This window comes from Xiphophorus hellerii, chromosome 2 (genome assembly GCF_003331165.1).
Source record: "Xiphophorus hellerii strain 12219 chromosome 2, Xiphophorus_hellerii-4.1, whole genome shotgun sequence".
NCBI lineage: Eukaryota > Metazoa > Chordata > Actinopteri > Cyprinodontiformes > Poeciliidae > Xiphophorus > Xiphophorus hellerii.
Window position 1 is genome coordinate 3,772,533 of NC_045673.1, and position 25,134 is coordinate 3,797,666.

The 25,134-nt window shown below is 38.6% G+C and overlaps 1 protein-coding gene across 3 annotated transcripts; it reads left to right on the forward strand.

Moving 5' to 3' along the window:
• tango6 (transport and golgi organization 6 homolog (Drosophila)) lies at window positions 1–24,267 on the forward strand. Of its 3 annotated transcripts, none has more exons than XM_032580655.1 (19): window positions 1–187; window positions 1,864–2,293; window positions 2,973–3,177; window positions 4,069–4,185; window positions 5,472–5,616; window positions 5,917–6,023; window positions 6,523–6,685; window positions 7,322–7,389; window positions 8,935–9,047; window positions 9,131–9,307; window positions 9,390–9,516; window positions 10,089–10,292; window positions 10,409–10,552; window positions 11,653–12,087; window positions 12,970–13,027; window positions 13,367–13,525; window positions 18,321–18,472; window positions 20,173–20,286; window positions 24,038–24,267. In XM_032580655.1, exons 1-19 carry the CDS (start codon window positions 136–138, stop codon window positions 24,212–24,214), a joined length of 3,147 nt encoding a protein of 1,048 aa, XP_032436546.1. In that variant the 5' UTR covers window positions 1–135; the 3' UTR covers window positions 24,215–24,267. The 3 variants fall into 3 exon arrangements, with proteins under 3 accessions (XP_032436546.1, XP_032436553.1, XP_032436562.1); XM_032580662.1 differs by having other exon boundaries at window positions 6,523–6,680; window positions 7,317–7,389; XM_032580671.1 differs by having other exon boundaries at window positions 1,870–2,293.
• Window positions 24,268–25,134: the final 867 nt, after the last annotated feature.

Here is a 25,134-nt window from a genome sequence, read left to right on the forward strand (position 1 = left end):
ACGTCAGACGCGAGCGTCCGTTCGGTATATGTTTTAGCCGAAGCTGCGTGTAGCTTGATGTTGCGGGATTTATATCAGAAATAAATAACAGTTGCGTGTTGTTGTCAGAGCGGTGATGAAAGCTAGGAGTCCGAGATGACCTCCGAGATCCTCTCCGCCATAAATATCCTGACCCGACCTCTGGGCGGTGAGTTTCTGCCGCGGTAAATTCTCAGAAATCTGATTCTGATCAATTTCTCACATGGTTTGTGTCCATTCTGTTATAGATTTGTTCCTTTGTTAGTTTGTAGTTTTTGTTTATAAAAGTCCTACGTGATAGTTTTGCCTGTTTCTTTCTCTGAATCTAATGAATAATATTTTTTAACAGTAATTTTGTTTACAGACTCCATAACCCAATTTATTTCTAGTTTTATTTATTTTGCATAATATATGCCAGTTCCAGAGTTTTTTAGAAATCAGTTTATTGATCTCACTGTTTATTGAGATCAGTTTATCTCAATAAAATGAGACCAGTGTTTAAACTGATCTCATTTTATTGAGATAAACTGAATAAACTCAGTTTATTAACTAATAAACTGTTTATTAATTTATTCATAAAAATAATAAACAGTTTTATTAGTTGAAAACTGTTTCAAAGTGACTCGAGTTTTCGTTCTGCTTGTGGACTACTCTGCATCCCCAGAACCCAATATGGAGAACCAGCATTCAGTTCCTATGCTTCTCTAATCTAGAACAAACTTCCAGAAAACTGCAAAACTGCCGAAAGACTGAGTTCCTTTAAATAGAGGTTGGAACCCCATCTGTTGAGAGCTGCCTTTGATTAATAACTGGAGCATTGATCAATTTATTTATTGTATTTTTCCTGATGATGGCATTTGGTAACATGTCGTTTTATCAAATGACTACTAAACACTACTGAAAATTCTCGTAATTTTATTTCTTCTGGTAAAATTGTGTCTTAATTCTGCTAATAAACAGACACAGGGGGGAAGATTGAAATAAGTCACCTTTTGAAAATATGTTTGGTCATTTATAATTTTTTTTAGAAAGGAAAGCTTGGAGGGAGGGAAATCAATTAAAATCAGATTTTATTTTTAAGCCAGCCCTAATTTGCACCCTTGCAAATTTCCAGTGTTTGCAAATAACAGGGATGCATCGATTCACTTTTTTCACTTACAATACGGATATCTGATGTTTAGTATCGGCCAATGCCAATCCGATACAGATAAAACAGCGTTGAATTGACTTAAAAGTTTCTTCCTCTTTTTTTAAACAGACATAAATGTACAAACTTACAGATTTGTTTCATAGCTTTCCACCAGTATAGCACATTTAAATACATCAGTAGCTTTGCTAGTTTGCTCTTTGTTTACAAATACAGAGAAAATCAAATGAACAGAACATAGAATATGAAAATGTATGCCAGGGTGTAGACTCTTACAGTAAATACCTTGGTACAAAAATGCAGAAAGCAGATATTGCAGATATGACCAATTTAAAAACATTCAGTAACCTACAACATTCATATGTATTTACAGCTTTTATGTTTGTACTTTTGGAAATAGATACATATAATTCAATTTCCTTAACCAACATGTAAAAAAGGTTGAAGATAATAAAAATGTACACTTGTGAATATGAAATGTGCCATATAATAATTAGATTAATTGCTCATACATTAGGAAAAATGTTGTATCAAGATTAAAAATTATAAAGTTTTTACATTCTTTCCAAAACATCTAAGATGGAACTTGCACCTTCTATGATTTACCACCAGGTGGTGCAAAAGGGAAAATTTTGACATACAGCTCAATTGAACATTAAATGTAAATTCTGTTACACACTGATTTTCTGCGTTTGCAGCTGCAGAAGCGTCTGCGCAAACGTCGCAGCAGGAGGCCCTCCATGCCGCCTTGGGGGCCAACAGGTCCGTCCTTCTGGAGCGGCTTCGGAGCGACGGCAGCCTGCAGCGGGCGGCGCGGCTGAGGGAGGAGACGAAGGGCGAAGCTGACTGGTACGGCGCCGAGACAGATGACGTCACCTGGAGCTTTGTTCAAGAGTGTCTCCTCCTCCTCCTCGCCTTAACCCGACACCTGACTGAGGAGCTGAAGCGCTTCCAGGAGGCCCCGCCCCCTTCAGGAAGCCTCCGCACGCCGGAAATGGCGCCGCCGCTTCCGCCCGACGTCCTCAGCGTCTCCCAGCAGAAGACGCTGGGCGCGGCGCTGCAGTTCGTGGTTTCTCTGGGCGTCTGTCCCTACCTGAGCGCCGGGGTCGGCGTCCCACTGGGCCGCAGGTGGGCGTTCTTCTTCTTTGACTTTACTGGCGGTTTTAAAATAGCTTTTAGGTGCACACGATATAGCCTTAGAATCTTATCACGGTATTTTGTGGTACTAACAATAAAAAACATATTTTTTTCAGTAATTATATGCCTGTGACTGCATTGCACAGGATTCAAACACAAATATTGTTCTGAAAAAACATTACAATTTAAAACAAGCTTCTTCAGGGAACCACTTAATTAAACAAAAGTGTGATATATATAACAAAAAAACAACAATTGCATTTAATTATATTTTCAAACTTACGGATATTTAGTAAATTAAAAAAATATTTAATTTTTTTAATAAAATTAAGTTTTTATTTATTTAATTTTTAAAATATTATTAGAAGTCGTGATTTAAATAACATTTTCCCATGTTATATGAAATAACAATGGCAAACGTAACATTTCCAAGCATCCTGACAGTTTTTTTTAACATCCAACAATAAATCAAAATTATCATGATCAGACATTTTTCATAATAAATAACAAATGGTGCAATAAATGGCCACACCTATTACTGTCATCTTCTGAATTGGAGTGCGAAACAAAGTTGAAACCCAAACTTTTTGTCATGTGAGACCAAATTCTCGAGTCAGAAGTACTCGAGCCCTGAGATTAATCGTTCTAAACTTCATGATCGTTTAATTAGGTCTGCATTCGGTGCTGTGGTGGAAAAGCTGATCCGGAGGGAGGCATCGCCCCCGGCGGGTCGCCGTCTGCTCACCACAACCAGAGTCCTGCTGCAGGTGGCTGAGTTGGCGACTCTTGCCACGCTGGTGTTCAGCAGACATCTGGGGGACGTGATGGCAGCTCTGTGCCAGCTGGGCTACGAGCCGCACCGAGAGGACCACAGGGTGGGTTTACCTTCTACATGCTGCTGCGACCCAAATACGCTTTTTTTTTTAACCAAATGCCAGCTTCTTCTGGCTTTTTCACTAAAAAACAGAAACCCTGATCTCTGCCACTTCCAAATGTGGAACTAAATCAGATCTGATAGTTGTCCGATCTACAGTCTTAACAGCCATGTTGCATTTTATCCAGCTTTTAAAGGGACGGTATTATGTGTTTTCCAGGCACATCATGGCATTTTATACCAATCAAGTAACTATATTACCTTCAATTGTTATAAAAGGTCTGTTTATAAGAAATTTTACGTCCTGATTTAACACCTTGAAATTGGACCTCTGTCTCTTTAAGAAGCTCCTGTTCTTCCTAAAATGCTTCCTACAGGATATCATCACATCTCTCCTCCATTAACCCTTTAACAAAGTTTTTACTATCGTTTTACTGAGTAGTAGCTTCTATTATGAGCATAGTCCCACCAGGTATTTGCTAATTGCTGCTGGCTAGTCTGAAAGAGCGGAGTTGGAAACTGCAGCTCTGAGGAGGACCTGTGTCTTGGAGGCGGAGCTAGGTCCAACCAGGCATTTTGCACAGCTGAATGGTTGCCATGGAGATTGCAGGATTTCTCAAACATGCATGAAAGAATCAGAGCAAAACTCCAGGTTTGTTTTTAATGAGGGAATGACATTATAACACGATGCAAAGCTCAAAAAAGTTGATTTTACATGATGTTGCCCCTTTAAATCACTGATGTGAGACATGCATCATAATTCTCGATGTGCTAAATCCAAATGTAAACAACGGCTAAAAATTCTGATTACAAACTTATGAAAGAAGTGTGAATGTAGTCCAGATTGTTTCAGTCCTGCTGCTTTAGTTTCTGTTTTTCCTCCCTGATGCAGCCACTCAGCACAGAGGAGAGTCGGTCGTGCAAGGAGGCGCTCAGGAATCTGCTTGGAAAAGTTTACCAGCCGATCATCGCCAAGGAGCTGCTGGTCCTGCAGGGTGGACCCAAACAGGTGCCGCTTCCTGTTCTGACCCAAATGTTGTTTTTGTTGTGCAGAGAACAGAATCGTCCATCACATTCTGATTACGTATTGGGGCTGGAACAATTAATCCACTAATTTTAGTAATCGATTTATTGTTACCTAGCATATACAGACTCAAGAAAAAGTAATTTGCAGAAAGAACAAAGCGCAGTAATTAAGCCAAAACTGTATAAAATATACACTCATTTAGCATTCAAGAAAAAAAATTCATCAAGTGGCATTTATAGCGTTTCCTGGTTCAAATTCTAGTTAAATCTCCTATTAAGTAACTTTTGCTACCTAGCAATTAATTCATTAATCAAAACATAATCACCAGTTCAGCCCTACAATTTCATGTAAAGTCATGAAATGACTGAACTTTTTGATTAATTCTTTGCTACAAATAATCAACCTTTTCCTGAAGGAAAGCTACAATATTGTATTTTAGGCAATCAAATTTTTATTTTATTAGTTTAAAAAGGAATTTTAATTATTTATTAGCATTTTTATGCAGTTCTAAAATTACATAAATTAAGCTTAAGAGTTAAAAATCCAATTTTTTTGCTTGATTAATTGTCAGAATAATCAATTACTAAAATAATTGTTAGCCCTGTGATGTACATGTAGCATCATGTTGATACCATTATTGCAGAAGAATCCATCTGGAATGAATTAATGACCAGACTGGATTCCTCTAAAGAAAAGCTGCAGCCATCAACATGCAGGAAATGGACGATGAAAGAAAAGTTTTTTGGATTTCAAGAATTTTGAATAAACTTCTGAATTATCCACCAATTTAAAAAAAATAAAATGATCGTACCTGAAAACATCAGAAATTTTTTATCAGATTTTGAAGCTTTCCATTACATTTTTTCTGCTGATCTGAAAATCCTGACAGGTATTGAACTTATGGCTGCAGTGATCTATTTTGTCCACATGATGGCAGCAAAAATGAGTTGAAAACCATGACTCTTCACCAACAACCAATTCCTCAAACTGTGGTTGTTTTTGACCTTTTTTTGTCCAAAACATTATTCTAGTGCAGGAAATTAGCTTCCATTTAAATAAAAATAAAACATAATAATAGGATCAGTAATAATAATAATAAAACGGAAACAAAACCAGCAAGAAAACATGTTTTGTTCTCCAGTTTTTCAAGGCGGTTCTTGTTTTTCTGTTTATTGAGCTTTGATGAAACTTGTGTTGGTTCCATGGGTCGTTATGCTTCTACATGCTGCTTTTGGATTCACATCCCTCTTCTCTCTGCTTGCTTCCAGTCAGGTCCACCTGGGAGCTCCAGAGCCGCTCTGGGATCAGCGCCGGCCTGGCTGAGGCGTCTCTGCGGTCAGCTGCTGTCTGAGCGTCTGATGCAGCCCAACGGCGTGCAGGCGGTCGTCAGAGCCATCCTGGAGGGAGGAACAGGTGAGGAAGAGGAGAAGAGATAATATACAGATAATGTGCAAATAATCCTTCAGGTTCCCATCAGCAGTGGCGGAGCTAGACTGTTACCATTGGGGGGCCCAGAGGGCGGATGAGAATGACAAGAAATATATATTTAATAACTAAAGGAAAACTAAAATAACTAAAGGGATATATATATATATATATATAATTACTAAAATTATATCTATATATTAAGTGGAATTAAATGAAAATAATAAATGCTGCTTCTGTAAACCGCTCATTAGTTCTCCTGGCTGAACTTCCATTTTCCTCCTGCAGGGGGCGACTCGGATTGGAGGAAATGTGACGCTGTGGCGCGGATCCTGGCGGCCTGCCCTCAGCAGTCGGCCTCAGCGGACGGATACTTCAGGCTGGTCTGTCCTCAGGTCAGCATCACGGTTTCCTCTGCAGGGTGACGCAGGCAGCAGGTCGTCCATCTAAGCAGACACAGATTCAGGGTTTCTGCTGATCAGATTGTTTTCCTCCAGCTGCTTGATGGTGCTGCAGGTAGACTGCTGCACCTGTACCTCGTTATAGCTAACCCCATCCCTCATTTCTGCCTGCGGTTTGGATCAGCAGGAACGCAGAGTTGCAAGGAAAACAGTCTGCACTGGAAACCTTCCTACCACTATAGCTAGCAGCTACTCCTTCTCAGAAATATCCACCTATCTTCCTTGCTAACCGACCTGCAGCGGTTAGCAAGACACACCCCTGAAAGCTTTTCATTCCGCCGTGTCGACATACCTGCCAGTACTTGTTGATTTATTGTATTTCTGTTTATTGTACTGCAAACCTGTGTAAAATTTATTTGTCTCAGTTTGTCCTTTGCAACCTTTTTAATACTGCTTACAAATATTTGTGGCTTAACGAATTGATGCTTCTCAGATCCTTGATCTCCTGCATTTCCGAGACAAACTGACAGCGCAGCAGTTCCAGCGAGTCGCCACCAGGGCGGCGCTCTCTATGGTCCAGGAAAGGCCCACCTTCGCTCAGCAATACCTGCTGGCCCCACTGCTAGCCCCGCTGCACCGATGCATCACCGCCTCCGGTCAGTAACATGTCCACAGACTGGCCTGATGTTCAAATAGTTACTAAAGTAACTAATAAGTAATTGGTAGTTTAAAACATCTAAATATTCAGAGGGGTCTTTTTAAGGGGGTCAATGCAGCTAAAAATCTAACATACATCACGTACTTTCTGTTAGCGTTGTGATAATATTTGGATCCTATTTAATGATGGACTAAAAAAAGGAAGAGTAAACAAGTAAACAACGTAACAACTGCACTGAGAATTTGGTTGCCATGGTGATTCCCTCCTTTAGGCTCAAACAAACCTCCACTGTAAAAAGCTATAAGTCATATTTTAGTATTTTTAAATAGTGAGGGTCAGAATCCTCACTATTTAAATGCTTCTGTCTTTTAAAAAAGGATTTTTACTGATTTTATATAATATTCTAATTTTAAATGTCAAGTTTTCATTAACTCTAAGTGGAAAATCACCATAATAAACCAAAATAAAGGATGTTTGTGAAACAACTGTTTGTGATTAATATACACAGTGCGTTTTTTCTTAGTGGTAAGTTTTCTGAAATAAATGGGGTTTTCAGTTATATTCTAATTTATTACATTTTGGCTCTTAAATAAACCCATAGCCTTCATCACCGTCTCTTGTGTTTGTTTTGTAGTTGAAGAGCATCCGCACGTCGCTGTGGAGGAGTCGGATCTCACTCGCTGTTTGGAGGATGTCTACAAGGTGCAACAATCTGAAAAAGTCTTCTTTTTTTTATTTATGATTTTTATGAGAAAAAGTGAACTGAAATAAGTTGTATCTGATAAAGAGATCCATAAGATCCACTTTAAGACTCGTTCTTAGAAAATTTATCCTGAATTAGAACTGGACAATAATCAATAAATATCAATATGGTGATACAGAAATGATCAATAATACATTTTTTAGAATATTCAACATATTATATATTATACACAATACAGACCAAAAGTTTGGACACACCTTTTAATTCAATGAGTTTCCAATATGTCATGACTATTGACATTGTAGATTCACACTGAAGGCATCAAAACTATGAATAACACATGTGGAAATATGCACTAAACAAAAAAGTGTAAAACAACTAAAATACCCCTTATATTCTAGTTTCTTCAAAGTAGCAACCTTTTACTGTGATTACTGCTTTGCACACACTCTGCATTTTCTTGATGAGCTTCAAGAGGTAGTCACCTGAAATGGTTTTCACTTCATAGGTCAACCTGCCCTGTCAGGTTAATAAATGGGATTTCTTGCCTTATAAATAGTCATGAAAATAAAGAAAACCCATTGAATTAGAAAGGTGTGTCCAAACTTTTGGTCTGTACTGTATATATATATATATATATATATATATATATATATATATATATGATAGTGAACTGCACAGCATTCAACTTCTCAGTGCGAGTTAAGCTAGGTTGGTGACTTCAACTAACTCGCTCAATCTTTGGTTACCTAGCAACAACCTGCTGGGTAAGAAACAGTTTTAAAGTTCCCCCCAAACTCTGTTTTCCTTAACATGTAGATGCGCTGTGGAATTAGGTGTGCTTCAGTTCAGTTTCAAAAAAATAAGGCAACACACACACCAACTCCCGGACAGATCATCAGTAGAGCAGGAGTTAAAATTAGCTAATCAACTGGCTATCAGTTATTAATAATTGCATGATTAATATTAAGTCTGAAGATGTAATATTGTGTAGGAAATGTTTTGTGTGTTTTTCGGTGTTGAATTCTGATCCGCTAGTGGAGCTGTTGTGCGTTAGTTGCTATGGCAACGGGTCTGCATGTAGTGTAGTTGGCACAGGGAGAGAAAAAATGAATACTAACAGGGGTTTTGAGTTATTGTTCAACAGTTTTTCTGCGTTCTTTTTCCATTTACTGCGGCGCACTGCACTAAATTAATAACACCTACATCTTCAGGTTTCATTTTGTTAACGGCGTTGTTCTACCGCAGCAGCATGGCTACCAATGGCAAGTAAAAGAATAGTCTATTTTTGCCCTCCAGCATTGTGTGGATGCGCAAAATTTCCAAATGTAAACAATAAAATACAACTTGTCTACAAAAAATGTTTTGTTTTTTTGTAGAAAGGACATAGGAGTCCTTTGTGGTAGTCGGAAATTATAATTTCCATGAGGGAAAATGCCAAAGGGAAAAATAAAGTATCTTATCTCATCTTATCTATATACAGTGTTAGATGTGATTATTGATGCTTCAGGGTGACATTGTTGACATTTTTCTTTGTGGGTCAGATCTGGGTCGTTGGAAACAGTCCGTCTCCGACTCTCCTCGCGGCACTCCAAGACGTTCTTCCCGTCATCTTCACGCTTTTCTGCTTCACCAAACAGAGCATCTCCCATCTGCGGTGAGTTTTAACTGGAAATCTTCTCTGCTGTGTCTCGGCAGCGAACTTAGAAATGAATCGTATGTCTTCTCTGTGCACCACAGCGCCCCCTGTCAGGAGATCCTGCTCTGGTTCCTGAAGCATTCAGAGACATCTGCAGCTCTGCCGTTGCTCAGGCAACTCTCTGGCCTGAGGGAGCGCAGGAACGACGTGGCGGCGGCGTTCCACTTCATGGCGGGCGGCGACGGCGGCGTCAGGCTCGTCTGCAGACAGACCTGCAGGTGGCGATGCAGAGCTGAGTTGTAATCATCTGAGCGGTCTCTAGCTTTCAGCGTAACTCTAGAGTTTCTGCTGTTATCGTAGCGATGAGGATGAGGAGCTGTACGAGAAGCTGTCCGGGGAGCAGTGGAGGCTGGAGTGTCTGGTGCAGCTGCTGGCCCAACTCAGCAACTCCGACCTGGCCGGGGATTTCTTCCTGGACCTGCTGCAGGTACCAAAAGGACCGCCATCACGGAAAAACCTGCAGACCGCAGAGTAAAAACAAAAACAAAGAGAAGAAACTCTCCAGCATACAGCAAAGGACTAAGGCCAATGAAATTTAATCTCAGAATGATGCCTCTTTTTCAGAATTTTGTCCATAATCTCAAAAATATGACTTTAATCTAAGAAATATGACTTTAGTCTCATAAATATGACTCTTTTTTCTTCAATCTTGACTTTTTTCTCAAAAATATGACTCAGAAATGTTTCTTTTTTTCCCACAGAATCTTGACTTTAATCTCCAAAAAATGACTTTAATCTCAGAATATTGACTAATCTCAGGCACCTGGAAGCAGCCAGCTTCAGGAGTCAGGAAAAACTGAAGCGTTTTTCCTTCAGAAAGGGAGAAACGGTCCAAACAGGGTCCGTTGGGGGTGGAAAAATCACTTTTTTCGGTTCTGTTTAGAAGTATAAACACTCGCCAAGCTCTTTAAGTAAAGATGTGATCAGGAAAAGCTGAAGCGTTTTTTCTGATCATTTCCGTTATGCAGAAATGTTTTGCTGACATGGCGTCTGTTGCAGGAGCTGACTGGTTGGGCGGCTGCTGTAGATGAAGAGCTGAAGGATGAAGAGGAGGTGGATGTGGCGGCCATGACGCTTCTGGAGGTGGAGCAGCAGCTGCTGGGTGGAGCTGAGAGGCGAGCAGAGAAGTTAACTCTGCTTCAGGCGCTGGCTGTGATGGTGGAGAGTCTGGAGCAGGAGCAGCTGCTGAGGAAAACCTCACAGGTCAGAGGATGAAGGGAAGGATGGATGGAGAGAGGGAGGGAAAATAAGGGTGGATGATTGGAGAAAGAAGATGGATGGATAGAACTTTTACCAAGATTCATCTGTTCTGGTTGCAGGTTGTGGACTTCATGGTGTCCCTGCTCCAGAGGGCCTGCGTTGGGCTGGATGGGACCTCGGCGCCAGGTGTTGGAAACCCAGTGGAGAGCCAGACGCTGAGCATGGGGATGGGCCTGGTGGCGACGCTCCTGTCCGCACCTCAGGTACAAAATCCCTCAAACCGCTAATGGAATTAGTCAACTTACGATTAATTACCAATAAATGGTTTATTAGATTAAAATGAGCTCCAATCGATGAACTAATAACAGCCGCTTAGACCTTATTTCATTGTTGTAGTTTGGCCGCCAACCTGCAGAGGGCGCCGCTGGTCATCCTTAACAGAAGCAAAAACAAAGATGGCGGAGATCTCACAGCACGAGATGGAGAAACGGTCCAAACAGGGTCCGTTGTGGGGTGGAAAAAGCACTTTTTCCGGTTCTGTTTAGAAATATAAACACTTGCCAAGCTCTTTAAGTTAAGTTTTTTCTTATTAACGCTCATTCAGCCGAGCTGCGTCAAATTTTCAACTAAAAATGAATGCTGTGCTACGAAGGTGAGAATGTGATGACAGAAAGCATATCGCCGAAAAATTGTAACATGATAGAAAACATATTTTAGGGCTGTTGTGAGTTATTTCGCTTGATGGATAAAAGTTTTAACATTCTTCCCAAAGCAACTACAGACGGTGCTTCTGTATGAATATCTTTCTTTTAATTAAGGATTAAGTTTTCATCTTTTATTCTTACTTTCAGGAACCTGAAGTTCCTGTTATGTTGAATTCTCTAAATATCGCTAAGTTTAATATTTAGTTAAACACTTCTGTTTAGTCAGTCAGTATTGAATGCAGCTGAGAAAATTATATTAAAATTGAATTACCGTATGTATTTCTTTTTAATATTATAAATATCATGTTATTTTATGTGTTTTGATGATGAAAAAATATGTAATGTTTGTTACTGGTTTCACAACTGGAGACTGTATAATGTTTTTGTGACATAAACCATACTCTTATTGCAATAAGCAATAAATCAATTAATCGTATGGCAAATTAAAACAAACTGATTGGTATATTAATGAAAAAGAATTGCTATTTATGGCTTTGATTGTCAACCCTCAGAAGACTCAGGTTTTTAAGAAAATAGCCACTTACAACTTAATTGTTAAGATTGATCAACTTTAGATCAACTCATTAATCAATAACATGCATTTCTTATCAGCAGTTGATTAATTTTCTGGTTGTTTTTTCCTAACTTTGCCTCATCAGATCAGCGCTGAGGATTATTCCTGCATGTTGAAGTTGCTCCGGCCGCTGGAGGCGCTGTCCCAGCAGCATCCCGATGTCGTCATCCAGGAGCTGGCGTCCAACCTCAGAGCCGTCATCGCCACTCACGGCGCCTACCGATCTGAAAACCTCGCTGATGCTGCTCGTTGCCGTGGCAACCCCGACGAAACGACAAAGAACAGCAAAGCGGAGAGTGAAGAAAGAAACCAGCAGACGCCAGTCAGCAGGCTCCCACAGCGCCCCGGTCCGCCATCCAGATCCGGTGACCCTGATCCAAGTAACAAATCACTCTCTGATTGGCTGCTGGAGGCGTGCGACCCAGACGTGCCCACCCGAGCGGTCGCCCTGAGAGTCGTGACCCGGATGGTGCAGCGCAGACACCCACAGGCCGTCCAGGCTCAGGAGAAAGTCCTCACGGTTCGTAGACTACTGACGAATTCTTTCATAACGTTTCTTCTTCTTGTTCAGGTAGGGCTGGGCGATATGGCATAAACATAATCTAAAGTCTTTAACGCATTAATATTACATAAAGCAGATCAGTCGCATTTTGACCTATAAGCCTCTCTCCTCTGGGGGGTTACCAGGGTATCAGCAGCGCGTTACATGGCCCTGTACTGCGGTCAACAGTGTAGAGTCACAACATGTGAGTGAGGAGAGTCAAGTTGGTGAGCTCAGCTGCAAATTTCACTTTAAAAACACAGAGAAGAACGTTTCCATAAAAACTACCACTGTGACTTATCCTTCCACCGAATCACAGCCAGTTAATATTTAACATTTTCAAGTTAAATTTTGAAATATCATTTACGTTTGAAACAAAATGACTTTCTGAATTTGAAAACCTGGAAAACTGAGATATTTAGTTTGAGACAAAAATAAAATCTACATTTTAAAAATAATGATAACGAACCTTTGTTGAGTTTCAGATTCGAATCCAGGAATTTTCCAGGTTGTAATTCCTAGATTCAGGAGTTCTTGTTTGCTTTGTGGTCCGAACGCGAGTATCAGCAGGTTTCCTGTTTCATCCTCGTCTCCTGGGACATTCATAATGGATGAGGCAGTCTTCCTCAGCGGGACGCCGCTGCCCTCCTGGGGGCTTGTTAAGGAAAAGATGCTCCTTATTTAGGGATTCCCTTTAGCTCCGGGCCCCTGCTGATGCTGCAGAAACCCCCGGTATTGATTTTCCTCTCCGGTTTGGTTCTCCTCGGATCAATCATCTGTTTTATTCTCTCTGATGTTTGTTGACTGGCTGATCCTCGGTCTGGATCTCCATAATTCCCCGTCTCTCTGTGTCCTGTCCAGCTCTTCCTGGAGAACCTGGAACATGAAGACTCATTCGTCTACCTGTCGGCCATCCAAGGTAACGCCTCCGCTCTCGTGTTTATTTTTATAACTTTCTGTAAATGGAGTAATTTTAAGGTTACTTCAACTAGCTGTTAGCTTTTTCTAGCTGCTGGCTTTCTGTTGACGTCATCTTGCTGTTAGTTTCCTTTTAACTTGCAGCTTGCTGTTAACTTCCCTTTAGATTCAGCTATTATCTTCATGTTACCTTCAGCTTGCTGTTAGCTTTGTTATAGCTTGAAGCTTGCTGTTGACTTCCTCTTATCTTTAGCTAGATGTTAGCTTTATGTTACCTTCAGCCTGCTTTTAGCTTCCTTTTAGCTCACAATAACAAAGACTGAGTCCGAACTGCTTTCAGGTCTGGCCGTTCTGGCTGATTCGTACCCGGGTCGGATCCTGGAGAGGCTCCTCCAGGATTTCCAGCGCGGCCCGTCGCTCCCTTCGTCCAAGCAGGAGCGCTCCCTGGAGACCCGGCTGAAGGTCGGGGAGGTTCTGATGCGGGCCAGCAGAGCGATGGGTGAGTATCAGACAGAGTCTGTGTGGCTCGCTTGTTTCAGTCCATTAACCCTTTAACAACCACACCAAGAAAAAAACCTGTGAAAATTTTTTTCTTTGCATTTCTTTTACCCTAGGGTGACTCATATACACAATCAAAAAATTTTTTTCCAACAGACCCTGTGGTTTTTAAAATATTGATCTCTACCAAACAGTTGAGATGTCACTTGATGGTTTAAGTATATGATGTAATAAAAATACCAAGTACACTAGATAAATTCAAATAAAATGCTAATTTATAAAGAAATAACCAACAAAAAATGTCTGGGGCATTGGATACAGTTTATTTTTGTCAAAATGCCACAAAACACTGGTTTTAATTTCAACCAAGAAAAATATTGCGTCGAACAAGAAAATATTGCATTTTTAATCTTCCCATCTTGACTGTATCTGTATTAAAGTGCAACAGCACAAAATTCTCACATTCAATCCACTTCTGATTATAGGTAACAGTGCAAAACATTCATTTTTACATTCAAAAAGGAAAAGAAAATACTGCAGAACAATAGAAACATTTGTTGCTTTTATATCTCAGCACACCTTTTCTGTTTTGGTGCAACAGCATGTATTTTGGGACACAAGTGTCGCGTATCTGGAGGATTGACTGAACTAGTGTTACTTGTTTTCATTTAAACTTTGAAAAAACATGGCAAACACAGAAAAACATTACCAAACATATTAAAACATCACATTTCCAACCTTATCTATGTGTTTGCAAAACAGCATTCTTTTTGTGCATTAGATGCACTTTACCTCTGGTGATATAACTTAAAGCATTCCTGGTTTGCATTCAAACACAGGAAGACATTGCATTTCTCACATTTCCACCTGGACACTCCTTTTGGACACAGACTGCATCTCCCTCATAAATGAATGTATCGCCGTAACAGCTGGAATCTCCTCCTTGGCATGATGTCAGTGATCAGGTCGAAGCGTGATTCACGGTGCCAGTAGTCCTCCAGTGACGGGAAATTGAAAACACCCATAAAAAGAAGGATCACTAGGAAATGCCCTATCTTTTCAGGACTAGTCTTGATTGGGTCCCCCAACTCTTGAGCAGAGTACAAATTGGTGTGATGTGTGATATATTCAATCATCTCATCAGTGAAGAGCATTTTGAAATACTGGAAGGGTGAGGGCACAGCTTCAAGGGGTTCAAATCTTGAATTAAGAACCTGGAACTCATCAATGTCTTCCTGCTTCCAGATTCTTCTTGTGCTTTTGTTGGGGCCTGGGGTGTAACTTGGGTCGGCGTTGTCATTTGGCTGCTCCAAGGGAACAGTTTTTAGTGTGTGTTTCCCTTTCCTGCTCCTTTTACGAGGTGGCTGTGTAGAAGATCTGCTTTTTGAGGGAGCCTCCTCTTCATCCAGGGATTCAGAAGAGCTGTCTCCAGTATCATCTGCTTGTGTGGGCTGATAATCAGGATCTTCTACTTGGTCATCATCGCTCAGATCACCATCAGATTCTTGAGGATTTTCTGGTACAAGGGCGAGAAGAGTGCGTGGCTTTGCACCATAGAAGGATTTAGTGTCCCTCTAGTGGTGGTTGAAAAGTTAAAATTAGTTAGTAATTGTGAAAATTATGATTTCCCCGCATTTATTCTAAAATTTTACCATATTTGCTAATATCAACTCAGAAAGTCACAAAAATTATTTTGTAAGATAATGATGTTATAATTATTCTTAGTGTATAACACTGTAATAACACTTATTGTTTCATATTTACACCAATAGATGAAAATTACTTTTGATTTTATAGCAAAAAAATTAAATGTTAACTACGTTAGCTTAATTTGCAACATTTACCATAAAGTGACAAATAAACCGTTTGGTCAAACGTATTTTAAAAAAATTATTAGACCTTGAATTTAGCTTTTTAGGTGGTATCAAGTAACATAATTCTGTTTAGTAAGGTCTATAACACTATTATATGCCAGAAACCTATTTCTACCTTTCAAAGTTTTACCACAACCAGTCGATATTTGTGACAGATTTTTGTGTTTCTGACTTCCTGGTTGGAGAGGGGAAGAAGAAGAATACTATTTAAAGAAACAGTGCCCTCTAGTGGATTTCTTTAGCATATCGTACCTCAACCAAGCGGCAGAGATGGCTCAATCAGGTTAAGCTAAGTTAGGCACTCCTCATATTGAGATATAGAGACTCAAAATGTGCTAAATCATATGGTCGAGTGGGCAGTTAAAGGGTTAATGAGACATTAATTGACTTTACATTAACATTAGAATTTACTAAATGGATACACAACAATTTAAATAAACCATTTTGATAAAAGGTTTTTGCGCTGAGGTTGTTTTTCAGCTGCATCCAAACAGTTTTATTTCGTAAAACCGAAATGGAAACACATTTTTCACATCACACGAACAGCCGAATGTTTCTACTGACGAAAAACAACCAAGAAGATGACAGGAAGTGGTCCACTTCATTCAGCCATTATACAGCAGTAAAACCAGCTGACCAAACCTGCTGGAGCTCCACTAGGGTTGCTAGGTAACGGCATAGTTCCCAATGAATGTGACTCGATAATTGAGAGGTTTTTGACATATTTTTGGTGTCATTTTCCACACACCAAAAAACATTAACTTATGGCTGGAAAACAGCTGTTATTGTTTTTTTAGTTTTTTAAGTTCTTGAGCTGCTTTTAGAGCAGAGACACAAATAGAAGAACAAAAACTTGCAAAATGTTACTTTGGGCCTCCTTTAAGGGATGTGAATAGACCTGTTACAATAACAAATTTTGCTGCACCATAAATTGTCCCAGAAGTTGAGACAGTTTTCAAATAATATAATGGTAATGGCATAATAATAATAAAAGAACACATTCTCCAAGATCATTAACTTTAATTTCTAATGAAAATGTAACACTGGTACTGGAAGATATTCTAAATATCCAAAATAAATAAACAAATCAACAGAAACAACAAATAAAATCAATTATAAAGCCTCTGTAAACAAAATTGTCCTTCAAAAAAAGAGCTTGTTGAAACCAAAGCACCAGACTGAAGACTTCTGTAGAAAGAGGGAAAGAAGAAATGATAAATAATGCAAGTGGAAATTATCGAGCTCATTTTAATTATCGTGATTAATTGATTTATGCATATGGCCGTCGCCAAACGTCCCATAAGAGGGACGTGGATATCTATTCAGAGGAGGCGGCCGTGTTGAAATTATTCAGTTTGAAGCAGGTTTGCTCCCGCCGCTGGCTGTGGAACCAGCTGTGTTCGTGGGAGACACAAAACACAGAGTCGCCTGCAGCTGCTTCTGCCAAGCAGCGCTGAGGCGTCCAACTGACCGACGGGAACACAAACACAGCACTGACCCTTCCTTACAGCGTGCATCGAACCCAACCACAAATTCACTTAATAACATTTTCAATGCAGAACTCCTACTGAGGAGTCTGCAAGTTTCTCTGCCAGAAACTAGGAACAAATCAGAAACGGAAAACTAGGCTCTGAACGTCCAGTCGGTTAAGAAAGCCTTCTAATTAGAAAATCACAGCTTGGCCAAAAAGACACATTTTGGCCAGTTGGGATGTTGGAGTCAAACGCAGCAGCTGTCCGAGAGGCAAACTGAAGCTCCTTCCAACCTCCATGCAGGGATATAAACACCCCGATTGTCCCAGAAAAGTGGCACGATGGGAATCTGGCACACAGAACCAGAGCTGAGTCAGAAAAATACATAAATGAACGCAGCAAAACACAGCATCTCGTCTGACTGAAGAGAAATTTAAGCTTCTGCTGATGCTTGTGAGATGATTACTGTGCAGGAAAAATGCACAAAAATGCAGGATCAAATGTCGACATGTTTGGCTGAAATGTAGATAAACCAGAAAAAGTCATCAGAAATGTTCAAATCTGCATCTGACACTTGAACTCTCATCTTTCAAGCCTTTTATGAATCTGGAATGTAAAAGTCTACATCATGACAGAGCTTATTAATTAATTTATTTATTTATTCAGTCTATCAAATAATTTGTAATCCATACTTCTGAATAGGGCTGGACGATAAAACAATATATATTGCAATAGACTTGTGATTAACATCAATAGGTAATACATAATTAATATTCAATAATGTAGACAGACAAAAGGCTTAAGTTGTTCAACCTCTCACAGCCAGCTGTATTAGTTGGTGGAATCAACTAATTCACCCACTCTTTGGTTACCTAGCAACTCACTCATTCTTTGGTTACCTAGCAACTCACTCATTCTTTGGTTACCTAGCAACTCACTCATTCTTTGGTTACCTAGAAACTCACTCATTCTTTGGTTACCTAGCAACACCTTTCACAGTAACTTGCGCAGCAGCAGTTTAAAGTTCCTCAGCTATTCTTCATAACTGCTTAAATATAAAAAACAGCAGCATGAAGTGAAAACTGAATAAAACAGATAATGTCACACAACCAGTTTGGCTACATTTCAGATATTTATAACAAACTTCTCAATTTTTTGATATTTACTCGCATGAAATGCTTTTGTCATGATACGTTTTTCAGCCATATTGTTCAGCCCTGCTTCAAAACACAGCAGCAATTTAAACGACTTGACTCAAAACATACAGGTAGTATTTATGTCTGTCATACTCATCAAATTAAACTAAATTATGCCTTCATAAATCGCTACAACATATAAAAAAACACAGCAGAAAGAAAACAAAAATACCAAATCGGAGACATTTGAAGTTTTTTTTATGGGATCTGGTTTGAAAGAGTCTCACCCGACGCTGCGTGTGTTCGTCCTCCAGGGGAACTGGCGCCGCACCTCGGCCGCCCTCTGCTGGGCGTCTTCCTGCAGGGAACCAGAGATCCGGACCAGAGTGTCCGGGCCAGCAGCCTGTCCAACCTGGGGGAGCTCTGCCAGAGACTGGACTACTCTCTGGGACCGCTGGCACAAGAGGTGAGAACGTCGCTGAAAAATTTAATATATTTCACGTTTCAATCATGCTTTTCCAATATTCTAACAAAAATCTGCTTTATTTTATGTATTTGTTCAAGATTAGCAGATTTTATAGAATATTTGTAGCTTAGTCTGACTAAAACTCTGCTATACATGTCAAAGTATAATTCAACTAAAACATTTATTGTTCACAAGGGAGTGAAAAGTTACTAAAATACAAGAAATGTTATTTAAAAGGCAACAATGCAAAAGAACAAAATCTTACCAAGTATATTTGTTTAGTTTCTAAAAGTAACTCGCTTTGTGTCAATAATTCCTTTATTGATGGAAAAAATACTAGTTCCATTGACAGATTATTTCATTTACATGGGAAAATGTCTTGTCACAAGTGAATTTATCTGCCAGTGGAAGTAGCCCTTTTAAGTTAATATTAAGTAATTACTTATTTAAAACAATCTCTAATATCTTGCTGAAAAGTTACTTGTAAGTTAGTTTTGTCTTATTTCAAGTGTAATAAGGTATCTGGACTAGAAACTAGACAAAAATACTTGGTAAGATTTTTGTTTCTGCAGTGAGATGAAATAATAATAACTTACTGGGATTTTTTAAAGATTTTTTGCAGTGCAGATTTTTCTGCTCAAGACCCCAAACGTGTTGAGTTGTGACCAAAGTGGGGTCCTCACCCCAACTTTTGGAAACACTGAGGTAAAGGTTGTGTCCCTCTGAGGAAAGATCCGCTGCAGATTAAATGTTATTGAGATATAAAAATAGTTTTCAAACACAAACTGTGAGGCTCAGCTGCCTCTGCCGAGGTCTGCGGCTCCGACGACGGCGCTCCGCGTTCGCTGAATGAGCTTCAGTGTCAGCTGGATGAACAAGACGCTTATTCATAAACCTGTGATCTTTTTCACACTGACAACGCCATGTACATCAGGAGTTTACAGTCTGATACTTTTCACAGCTTTTGCACAGTCAGGGTTTTAGTTTGATTTTTTTTCTATTTTTTTTTTTTTTACAGATATCAAACACTCTGGAGTCTGTGAAATATTCAGAAACCTCTCAATTTAAATCACTTTCATGTCTAAATCTTCAATATTTTCAGTTCATACACCAAGACAAATATTAATGTCTACAAGTACATCTTAAAAAAAATTCAAGTGCCATAAAGAAAGTTAAACATTCTCAGACAGTAAAGCTCTCCTGCGATCATGGCTGACAGATGATGCGAATCCAAATTTAATTGTCTTAAAAGATGTGAAGAATGTCTCAAAGTTTTAGCTGAGACTGCTACAATAAGTAATGAATTAATTAATTACATGATGAATTAAAATCAGCTCAATATTTCCAATTTGGACAACAATCATTAAAGAGATTCCCTTTAATATCGTTAAAATTTAGAAAAATGCTGCAAACATTTTGACACAAAGTACAAAGTGTTTTTTTTAAATCTGAAATATTAACTGGTGCTGTTGGTAGTTTTTTTTCTCTTTATGAAACAGTGTAATTTTTAAATAATAGTTGTTGGAGCCAAACATAGTCAGACCAGGGACCACATATCACCCTCAGCCACAATGATGCTGTGAATTCAGAATTTCTGTTTCTTTAGCCTTCATTTCCACTGAGTCCGGATGGTTTCCTGCCTCTTCCTGCTGTGAATATTTAATGGTAACATGTTTTTTTTTAATTATTGTTACGTGCAGCTGAGCTCGTGTCTGACTGCGCTGATTAAAACGGATCGGGAGGCCGAGGTGAGGAGAGCCGCCGTCCACGTCATTGCTCAGCTGCTCAGAGGCCTCAGCGATAAAACCACCCAGGTGACAAAACTCTGCAACGCACCACGTCACCCTGCACTGCAAAAACACCAAATATTACCAAGTATTTTTCTCTAGTTTCCAGTGTGAGTATCTTAATACACTTCAAATAGGAGAAAACTAACAGACATGTAGCAAAATTTAGGAGATTAAGTAAATAATTCCTTAATATTGATGAACTGAAACTAGATTTGTTTCAGTTATAAGACATTTTCTCATGTTCCAAGTGAAACAATCTGCCAGTGCATCTAATCATTGTTAATTAATCGTTGACGTAAAACAAGTTTCAATATTTTACTGAAAAGTTGCTTTTGAGTTAGTTAGATATTAAGATATTTGCACTAAAAACTAGACAATAATACTTTAAGATTGTGAGGTTTTGCAGTGAACCCAGATTATCTTTACTGTCATTCAGCAAAACATTAGAGATGCACTAGAGAACGAAATTACGATACATATTAGGTCACAAATGGAAACCAGCTGATAAACTATAAAATAATATAAAAAGTAAAATAAATAATATGGAATAACATTTAAAAAATCGAAAACTGTATAAATATAAATTCAAACTTTTGCAATTTGTGCAAGAAATATATTGGAAATATATGCAAAACAATTAAAAACATGAAGATAACATTAGATTATTAAACTTTAAGTTCACCTAAAGTTAAATAAGCTGCATTAAAAGCTGATTCTGCAGGATATTGACTCAGGGAAGGTGGAAACATGCAACACTTTCTGGGTTTTTATTTGTAGAAGCCTGTCATTTTCTTTCTGCTTCATGTTTATAAGCTGCTTTGTGTTGGTTTATCATCTAAAATTGAAACTTGCTGTCCTGATGTTGGGCTTCGTGTTCGGAGGAAACTTCCTGACCTGCAGGTGAAACTGAGACGCTCACTGTTTGTTCTACTTGTCAGATCCTCAACATAATGGATGTTTCTTAAACTCCACGGCTTGTAATTTTCCACCTGGTGGTCTCTCAGGTGTGTTTGTGTTTTCCTTTATTTTTGTTTCCTGCCTCGGGGTCAGAAACCTTAGCATGACCTCTTCTTGTTTCCTGCGGCTCTTCAGACAACTGAATGGTTTGATGTTATGGCATCTCTGGCGCTTTTAGGTTAGTAGGTTTCAAGAAAATCCCTTCAAACTTTGAGAAAATTTAAACTCTTTATGTCAATGTGCTCAAATTAACGTCTAATCTTAGATTTAATTCCTAAACATTGTTGCTGAAATTGCTGATTGCTTTCTGTTTTTAAGCTTTTGGAATTAAAGAAAAAAGGAAAAGTGGATGTTGTTAGATAATCCCGAGTAATTCAAACTGTGTCTTAAAGTTAGGAAGATATTAATTGTTACAATTCGGCCTTTTTTCCATAATTTAAAGTTTTTAAATTCTTTTCTTACCTTTGGAAAAAAAGAACATGCAAATAAATCAGTTCAAATGTGGCTCAATCAAGAATAAAGTGCAGCGATGTTGGCGTACGGAGTGCCAAAAGTGGAAAAATTAAGCAAGAAATGCATCATTAGATTATTAAATAAATGTACCATGAAATAAATATATGTTTAATTAAATGTTTGAATAATTTAAACCAGTGGAACTCAGCAGATCAGAGTTTTATAGATAAAATTATTTCATGGTATCACTATAGGAACAGGAAACATTAAGCAATTAAATATGCATTTAATTCTTATTCTGCTTCAGTTATTCTAAGTTTTGTTTCAATGATTTACAAATGTAATATATAGTCTATTAAAAATTATCTAAATATTTAAATTAAACATTTATTTCATGGCGCATTTAATTAATAATTTAATGATGTAGCTTTTTATTTTGTCCCTTTTGGCTCTCCATATTGGTGGTGATATTTTTTACCATGTTTACGAAATAAGATGAAAATTGATGGGATTTTGGTGGAAGAAGTAAAAGAACTAAAGCTCCGTATCTCAGCCGTACTTTCCATTAAGATCCTTGTTCAAAGTTTAAACGGCTGATAGAAATTTGGTCTTTATTTGACTAAATTAAGGTTTTAATTCATTTTACACTTTTCACACAATCACAGTCTAAGTTTGATGGATTTATATCCAGATTTTTCTCACAGGATGTTCAGATTATTGATGTCACTCTAGATTCTGACCCTGTGAAATATTCAGATTTTTTATTTTATTTGAACTGATTTCATTCCCACAGTTTTATCTCCACCTGTACAGTTAACATATCAAAACGTAGGTACTTTTCTCTACTTTCACCCAGCGTGTCTGTCAGTGCTGTAGGACTTACAGTTTTCTGTTAAATCAACCTGGAGTGCTGAGAGCTCACACGTAATTTCTCATTCACTTCCATTATATTCAGGGTCTGAATGTTTTCCTTCTCTCATATTTGTGACAAAAAATACTGTAGACTCATAAAAATTTACATGTTCGGTCACCAGAAGGTTCTGACATTTATGGGTCAAGAATTGTTTCAGTATAACTTAAAGTTTTTACGCAGCAGCTGAGGTTTAAGACGACTGGGATTCCGTCACCATAGCAACGAGTGGCAGCTTTTTGAATATGGAGGCTAAAATTATCTCAACTGGGGGTAAAAAAAGCATTTTTCACAGATATGATAGAAAACAACATTGACATGGAGGAGTTTGTAACCCCGCACTGTTGGACTCTGTAAGAGATTTTAAAACTTTAACCTTTTCATTTCTTAGTTTCTTCAATGCCAGATCTGATGAATGTAAAAGGGAACGGAGACATCGAAAAGCGAGAAAAACTTCACTGAAACAGAGAAATGAAGATCTTTCAAATCTAAAAGTATTATTTCCTGGGTCTGCTCTCCTTCGCCCTGACCTTTGTGTACCTGCTCAGGTGTGCTGTGGCTCCTGCTGTCTTCCAGCTGTGGGTTCTGGTCCAAGTCCTGTCATCACTGCAGAACCAGCTGGACTGTAATAACAGAGGGATGTGGGAAAAGTAAAAATAGGGCAAAGGTCAAAGTAGGGCAGGATAGAGTGATGGTTTAGAAGACGGGAGCCAAAGTGAGAGCAAAGATGGATGGACAAAAATCGTTAGAGGTGAAACCTGAGATTTCCTCCACAGTACCAGCTGCGTTTCACGTCGACTGTAAAGTCGCATAAATTAGAATTATAAAAATAGATTTGCTTAATATAAACATGCCGATTTGGGGGGGAAATGTATCGAAGTTGGTGAAACTGCAATGAAAAGGGTTTTTTTGCAGCCATATGATCAACAGCCGGATGTAACTACTGGCGCAAACAGCAAAGAAGACGTCATAATATTTTAACAATAAAGTCATAATACGAGAATAAAGTGGAGATAAAGATAAGTCAGTATTATGAGAATAAAGCCGGAATAATGTGAGAAGTCATAATATTTCCCAAAAATAAAGTAAATATTACAAGAATAAAGTCATTATGACTTTATTCCCATATTATTTAAACTTTTTCTCGTGCGACTTCATTCTGGTAATATTGACTTTATTCTTTTGCTTTATTAAGCTTAAGGAGTTTTTTGTTTGTTTTTCCTTAGTATGGCTCCAATACTCCATTTTATTTTGGAAAACCGTTTAATGTCCTGTTGAACCACAGCAGTTTGTTACATTTGTGAAAGAGATTAACAGTAAATTTCCACCTCCTAGATACTGATTTGCTCATTTTTTATCCAGTCACACCATAACCAAATACTTTTTGGGTTAATAAATATGGTTAAAATAAAATTCAGGAAACGGCTTTAGCCCTGCTCTGTTTGCCTCCTGCAGGTCCTCAGCGACGTTCTCCTGGACCTGTACCGGGCCCTGAAGCTGGTGGTCCGCTCGGACCCGGACCAGGCGGCCGTTCTCCACGCGCAGCTGGCTCTGGAGGAGCTGGACGACGTGATGAGGAGGTTCGTCTTCCCAGAGCAGAAGCTGGAGAAGAAGATCGTCGTCCTGCCGTAGAAGCTGAAATGAGTCGGGACAATAAAGGATACTTCTGTTCTGTCCAATGTCAATTTGTTTTTCATCCAGTGTCTTTTTCTCCTTAATATTTTACTTTTTTTAAATTTACTTCAGGTTGGCAGGCAGGTACTGGCAGTTATCAGACTTGAAAATTAAACCATAACTTGGTTAATCGCAGTTAATATATTTTCACATAGGGCCAAGTTAGATTTAACATTTTTTTCTAAATAAATAAAATTTATTTATTGTTTTTACCCAGGTGATTTTTGACTTTACAGTGTTTGATTTGGAAAATGAGATTTATTTATTTTTTTACCATAACTGGTTTCTGGCACAAAGATCTTAGTTCACTTGAATTAAGATTAAACTAACATAAGTAGCTTTTCAGCAGGACATATGAGAGTTTGTTTTAAGTCATTAATTCCTCAATATTGATTTTAAAAAGTACTAGTTTCACTGTCACGTTATTTCACTTATAACATGGGGGAAATGTGATGAGTAAAAAAATCTGCCGGTGCAACAAGTACTTTAAAATCAATGTTAAGGAATTATTGACCTGAAAAAAGCTCTTGTATCTTGCAGAAGGGTTACTTCTAAGTTAGTTTTGTCTGAATTCAAATGTACCAAGACCCAGGCGCTGGAAAATGGGACAAAACTGCCAACTTTTTCTGGGTCAACTTTTCAAACAAAATGCTGCAAACAGATTTTTAAGTGTAACAAGTTAGTGGTTTGTTTACTGAGGGGCGTTTAAGCAAATATTAGAGATCTGTGGGTAAGTTTCAGCCTTTCTGTATAACTTTGACTCGTTTTGATCATTGAAAAAGATTCAGTTTTGAAATTTCAGTCTTACGTTGAGCAACTATTCCAAGCTTTTATAAATTTTAACAAGAAAAATAACGACTGCAGAGCCGTCTGAATCT